This window comes from Hyposmocoma kahamanoa, unplaced genomic scaffold (assembly GCF_003589595.1).
Source record: "Hyposmocoma kahamanoa isolate Upper Pololo Valley unplaced genomic scaffold, ASM358959v1 94, whole genome shotgun sequence".
Lineage (NCBI taxonomy): Eukaryota > Metazoa > Arthropoda > Insecta > Lepidoptera > Cosmopterigidae > Hyposmocoma > Hyposmocoma kahamanoa.
In genome coordinates, this window is record NW_020654878.1 from 51,775 (window position 1) to 58,072 (window position 6,298).

The 6,298-nt window shown below is 51.1% G+C and overlaps 1 protein-coding gene across 1 annotated transcript in view; it reads left to right on the plus strand.

Annotated features, from left to right (window-relative positions):
* The window catches only part of LOC113237923 (unconventional myosin-Ib-like), a gene marked incomplete at its 3' end in the record, with an annotated part of 29,803 nt that extends 26,390 nt beyond the window's left edge, over positions 1 to 3,413 (plus strand). Inside the window, exons 7-10 of the mRNA XM_026474641.1 lie at positions 2,431 to 2,521; positions 2,593 to 2,750; positions 2,820 to 3,012; positions 3,046 to 3,413. Of these exons, the coding sequence (XP_026330426.1) occupies positions 2,431 to 2,521; positions 2,593 to 2,750; positions 2,820 to 3,012; positions 3,046 to 3,413 (810 nt within the window). The remainder of the gene's footprint in view (positions 1 to 2,430; positions 2,522 to 2,592; positions 2,751 to 2,819; positions 3,013 to 3,045) is intronic.
* Positions 3,414 to 6,298: the final 2,885 nt, after the last annotated feature.

Genomic DNA, 6,298 nt, shown 5'->3' on the forward strand with positions numbered 1-6,298 from the left:
TTCATGAAATAAAAATAACGACTTATTACGCATATACTCATGCATGGCTCAGTTATGGTGTTACTCTATAGGGTAATAGCACCGATGCACCATCGCTTTTCACATTACAAAAAAAAGAATAATTTGTAATATAAAACAAATCGACACATGCAAGCCTCACTTCCAGAAACACAATATATTTTACCATGCATTTATATTTTAGAAACATGTAAATTTGTACATACATAAATACTCAGATTTCTACACTAAACGCTCAGACCTTCCTACTCACCACACATCAAGGTACCCGAACAAGTTAATACTCCCCCGTTCCCGTCGCAAAATGTACGCAGATGGCCCATTTGTCATGTCCGTTAAAATTTACCATGCGAAGTTCAAAACGTAAGGAGTGATAATAAATTTATATCAGAGCTGAAACAAATTCTTTTGTCTTAATGCTACTACACTATAGATGCATACTTAAGTGATAAATATGTAATGAAATAGTTAATTAAATTATATTTATATTATTTTATTTTATTATTATTACTATGTTTTTTTTTATATTATTTGATATTTTAATTAGATTTCAGTTATGTTGACTGTGATTACTATTATTATTTTATAGAATTTTGTTATTCAGTGCATTTAATTTATTCAATTCTTACAGCTTAAATAGTTTTTAAAATTTAATTTTACAATTTAAAAAAAATTTACAAATTTTACTATTTGAAAAGGAAATATATCAGCATAGCGTCCTCCTCGCTGCTAAAATTGCTGCGCCCAACAGGGTCCACAATTGGTTCTCATAGTTATAAGTTTTCATCTTTGTATTTTTACATTGTGGAATATAATAAAATTACTGATTACCTCGATTCGTTCTTGGAAAACAATGATGTTGGACGGTGGAAAATATATGGCGGCCATACTGGAAAATGGCGGAATAAAAAAACCACGGACACAATTTCGTATAATGGGGCCATATACACGCCCAAGTGCCAAATTTTAGCACTAAAAGTCGCCGGGTCTATGCAAGAATTCATGTCGTTTACTGTTTCTTAGACCTTAGTCGAGCTTTCGACCTAGTGAACCTGAGGTTACTATAGGAGAAACTCTATGCTTCTAACGTATCTGGGAAAGTCATTGATCTGTTGAGATTCTGGTATGGAATTGAAAACCAAACTAATTGTGTAAAATGGGGCGAAACAACTTCTAACGTATTCAGGTTAGAATGTGGCGTACGCCAAGGCGGGCTAACCTCGCCAGATCTCTTCGGCCTTTATGTAAATGACCTGACCGTGGAGCTGAGCACTCGAGTACGCTGCCATATTGGCACGACGTGTCTAAATAACTTAAGCTATGCCGATGATACGGTGCTCCTCAGCCCTTCGATCAATGGTCTGTGATAGCTACTGGCACTGTGTGAGTAGTATATAGTAGAGTAGTCAGAACTACGGTTTAAAATATAATGTCCCGAAGACGCAACTGGTGGTCTTTAAGGCCGGAAGGGGTTCGGCGAACGTTCCGCCCGTGTTTTTAGTTGGTGCGCAAGTGGCGAGGGGGAATAAATTCAAGTACCTTGGGCACGTGCTAACGGAGAGTCTAGTTGATGATGACGACATAGAACGAGAGCGCAGGGCTCTAGCCGTTCGGTGCAACATGCTCGCGCGCAGATTCGTGCGGTGTAGTAGTGATGTCAGAGTGACGTTGTTTCTGATTCTATACATGTCAACTCTGGAGTAGGTTTTCGAAACACGCGATGAGCACCATTCGAGTGCAGTATAATTATGCGTATTGCATTCTAATGAACCAGCCGAGATACTGCAGCGCATGGAGTATGTTGGCCGAGGCCGGAGTTCCAGATTTTTTCGCAATAATAAGGTTTCGCGTCGCCTGCTTCTGGAGCCGTCTCCGTGCGTGTGACAACAGGATTCTCCGTGCTGTCTGTCAGCACGTGCACAATTCCTTTTTTAAGCACTGGATTTCCGTGCGCATCGTGATGGAAATAAGAAATTACAGGCTTATCTTATAAGCGCATTGTATGTATGACAGTTATTTTATTGCTTTTGTTTTTATATATAATTGTAATTTGTATCTAATATGGGTATATGTCCTGTCAATAAAGAATTATTGTTATCAAAGTCACGTGTTATGCTCATTTCAGTGAATTCAAGACTTTGAAACGCTCCCCTGTAAATTTGGCAATTTCGACTTACGATACTTTACGTAGTAGGCGTCACTTTAAGCAGTAGGAAGCGACGGGGCCCGGCCCGATCGCGATCGCGTAGTCGATAGAGACCCTGCGGATCGCACCATTCGTACTGGCGAGCGTTTTACTAAACTTGTGGTTTGCGCACGCAGTCCTCCTGGAGAAGGTGAGTGCGGCGGGCGCGGGGGCGGGGGCGGGTGCGAGGGCGGGGAGTTCGCGCTGTGACGCGCCGCGTGTTGCAGGAGCGCGCGAGCGGCGCGGGGGTGGCGGGCGGCGAGCGCAACTTCCACGTGCTGTACCAGCTGCTGGCCGGCGCCGACGTGGCGCTGCTCAGTGAGTGCGGGCGCGGCGGGGGCGGGGGCGGGGAGCGGGGAGGGGCGGGCGCTGACGCGGGGCCGTTGCAGAGCGGCTGCGGCTGCAGCGCGCGTGGGAGCAGTACCGCGTGCTGCGCGGCGCGCGCGAGTCGGGCGGGGCGTCCCCGCGCCGCGGCTCGCCGGCGCCGCCGCTGCAGCCCGACCCGCGCGCCGTCTCCGCCGACAAGGACCACTTCGCGTTCACCAAGGTGCGCCGGCGGGGCCCGCGGTGACCGCGCCCTCGCAGTTCCGGCGACGTAACCTCGCTCGTGTGGCAGGCGGCGATGTGCGCGCTGGGCTTCGGCGGGGGCGAACGCTCCAGCCTGCTGCGACTGTTGGCCTTCCTGCTCAAGCTGGGCAACGTGGAGTTCGAGCCCGCGCACCTCATCGACGGCGAGCTGGGCGCGAGGCTGCTGCACCGGCACGGTGAGACGGGGCCGGCGCGGGCGCGGCGGGGGGCGAGGCGGGGGCGCGGGTGCTGACGCGAGGCGGCCTCTGTCGCAGAGCTGGAGGAGGCGTGCGCGCTGGTGGGCGTGGCGGCGGACGAACTGGCGGCCGCGCTGGGCGCCGCGCCGGACGGGCCCGCGCCCGCGCCCGGCGACAGCGGGTCGGAGCGCGAGTCGGAGTCGGACTGGGGCGCGGAGGGCGACGCCGACGCCGAGGCCGCGGCCGAGTGGTGCCGCGCGCGCCGCGACCGGCTGCTGGCGGCGCTGTACGGGCGCCTGTTCACGTGGCTGGTGACGGGCGTGAACGCGCGGCTGCGCGCGGGCCGCGACGCGCGCACGCTGCCGCTCAGCATCCTGGACGTGTACGGGCTGGAGGCGCTGGCGCACAACGCGCTGGAGCGCCTGCTGGTGAACTACGCGGCCGAGCGCCTGCAGGCCTGCGTCACGCGCGCCACGCTGCGCCGCCAGCAGGACGAGTACGCGCGCGAGGGGCTGGCCTGGGCGCCGCTGCGCGTGCCCGACCACGACCTGGCCGCCGACCTGCTGGACGCGGTGAGCGCCCGCCCCGCGGGCCTCCCGCCGCCCGCCGCCCTCCGCCCGCCGCCGCTGCAGCGCGCGCCTGTTGCAGGGCGCCGACAGCGTGCTGGGCGTGCTGCGCGATTGCAGCGCGCGCGGGCTGGGCGACGCCGCGCTGCTGCAACGCCTGCAACGCCGCCAGCACCCGCGCCTGCTGGTGCTGCCGCCGCACCACTTCCAGTGAGTGTCGCGGCCGGCGGCTGCCCCCGGCTGACCCCCGGCTGACCCCGACTGCGTGGTGCTGCGCAGGGTGGTGCACTTCGGCGGCGCCGTGGTGTACAGCGCGCGCGGCATGGTGGCCAAGAACCGCGACGGCGTGTGTCGCCGGCTGGCGGCGGCGCTGTCCCGCGCGGCGGACCCGCTGCTGGCCGCGCTGTTCCCGCACCACTCGCCGCACTCGCCGCGCGCGCCGCGCCGCTCGCACGCGTCCGCAGGTGAGCCCGGAGGGAGTCCGCCGAGGGACCGGCTCGCTCGCACGAGCAGGGTTGACCGCCCTCTCATGAGCCCCGCGGACATAACTACACGGGGCGCACTATGGGCTTCCGGAACTGGCCACTTACATAAACAATATTTAAAAAGTAATTACAACATTTGAAAACGGAACTTGGTTGTAGAGTACCGTTTGTTTCATCTGACTGTCACTTGTTTTTACATTGTGGCGTTATTTTGGAAATTGGTTGTTGTATGGGCCAGGTGTAGTCCATACATGCACTGTAGTTGTAAGTTTGTTGTAGTAGCAGAGTAGCACGAAGAGAAAGATTGCTTGAAAGTTCAAAGTATATTTTCGTAATAAGTTACAAGTGTTAGGTGGCAAATCTTTCCTTAAGCAGTGTCTCTGTGGACAGTTGGTGACGTACTGATTTAAAATTAAAGGTTAATTAGTTATATAAAACAAAGAGCTGCGCGCGGCCTAAGTAGGTTGCCGCGTGCGCAGATTTGTACTTAAGTATGTATGGTGAGACCATACAGTTGTCTACATCACCATGGATTTAACTCGTGAAAATTTTCGTACTATGATTTTCTACGACTTTAAGTGTAATTTAACAGCTCAGCGGAGCTTCGCTCGGCTTCAAACTGCTTTTGGCGATGAAGCACCATGCAAGACGACTATTTTGTATCTGATTGTAGAATTCAAACGCGGTCGTGTGAATCTCAGTGACGAATTTCGTGATGGTCGTCCGACCACTGCAGTGAACAACAAAAATATCGATGCTATGCGCTGTATGATCAAAACAGACCGGAATGGGACATCCCATGAAATTCGGGCATCTTTAGACATAGGCATGAGTCAAATACAATCAATACTACACAAACATTTGGGTGTGAAAAAGCTGTGCTCTCGGTGGATCCCACACAATTTGATTGAGGCTCAAAAAACGGATCGCGTCTCTTGGTGCAATGCCATGCTTACCAGATTCAACGAAGGGGCGTCAAATTTGGTGTAGGTCATAGTAACAGGTGACGAATCATGGGTTTATAGTTATGATCCCAAAACAAAACAAAGCAGCAATCGAGCGTATGGGTCTTTCGAGATGAGCCGAAACCAACCAAAGTGGCGTGCATACAAAGTGCCTCTAAGCGGATGACTGCTTCTTTTTTAAATAAAACTGGACACGTGGCTACTGTTGCTTTGGAGAATAGGTTGTACCGTGAATAGTGATTGGTGCACGACCATTTAATTGCCGGAAGTTATTGACAAACTCCGTAAAAATGACCGTAAACGTCGTATCATCTTGCATCATGATAATGCCAGTTCTCACGCGGCTAGCCAGACAATTGAATTTTTGAAGGTGAACAACGTTGACCTTATCAGCCATCCCGTGTACAATCCCGACCTGGCGCCATGTGCCTTTTATTTATTCCCACAAATTAAGAACCAGTTACGCGGTCAACGATTTTCATCACCGGAAGAGGCTGTCGAACAGTATGAAAAATATGTTTTAGAGATTGTCACGGAGGAGTGGAATAAATATTTTCAAAATTGGTTCATTCGTATGAAAAAGTGCATTAACGTTAACGGAGAATATTTTGAGAAACAATAAATTCATTTCTATCCAGTTTAGTATTTTTTTCTTATTCGTTCCGGAAACTTATAGTGCGCCACACGTAAATTAAACTGCCTGTGTGGCCGAACGGTTACCATGCCGGACTGCCACGCAGAGGTCCTAGGTTCGATTCCCGTGCTGGGAGAAATATTTGAATGGCCTACATTAATTTCTCTCCTGAGTTTGGGTGTAATTTGTGGTAAACTATTCTATGTTCATCCGCACTTGCAAAACTTTTAACTTTTTTCACTTCACTAATGCACTTGATAGATAAGATTCAAATTGTACTCACGGTTTTCTTGACACTTTAACTCACTCTCTCTTCTTCCTCTTCCTCCCCGCGCTGCTTCCGTCTCGTCCGGTAGATGTCTCAGGTGTGCACCCCTTGTACCGTAGCCCTGTCTAGTGTCTATGTTGTCACAGCGGTGACGATGCCTTCTTCCGCCTCCCGTTGCCGTAGGCCAAAGCGCACCTTTGGCAACAATCCGTTGCTCCTTTGGCGCCTGGAAGACGATGTACAAGTACTACTTCGCGCCGTATTAAACTGGCAACACGAAGGACCATGTATAGCGTCCCAAAAATACCCAAAATGAAACAGCCTGTATGTTCCAATAACACGTTTTTATTTGTAAATCACTCTATAGTTATACAGTTTCCGTGAACAACTCAATAGCGCGTTTTAGAAAATTG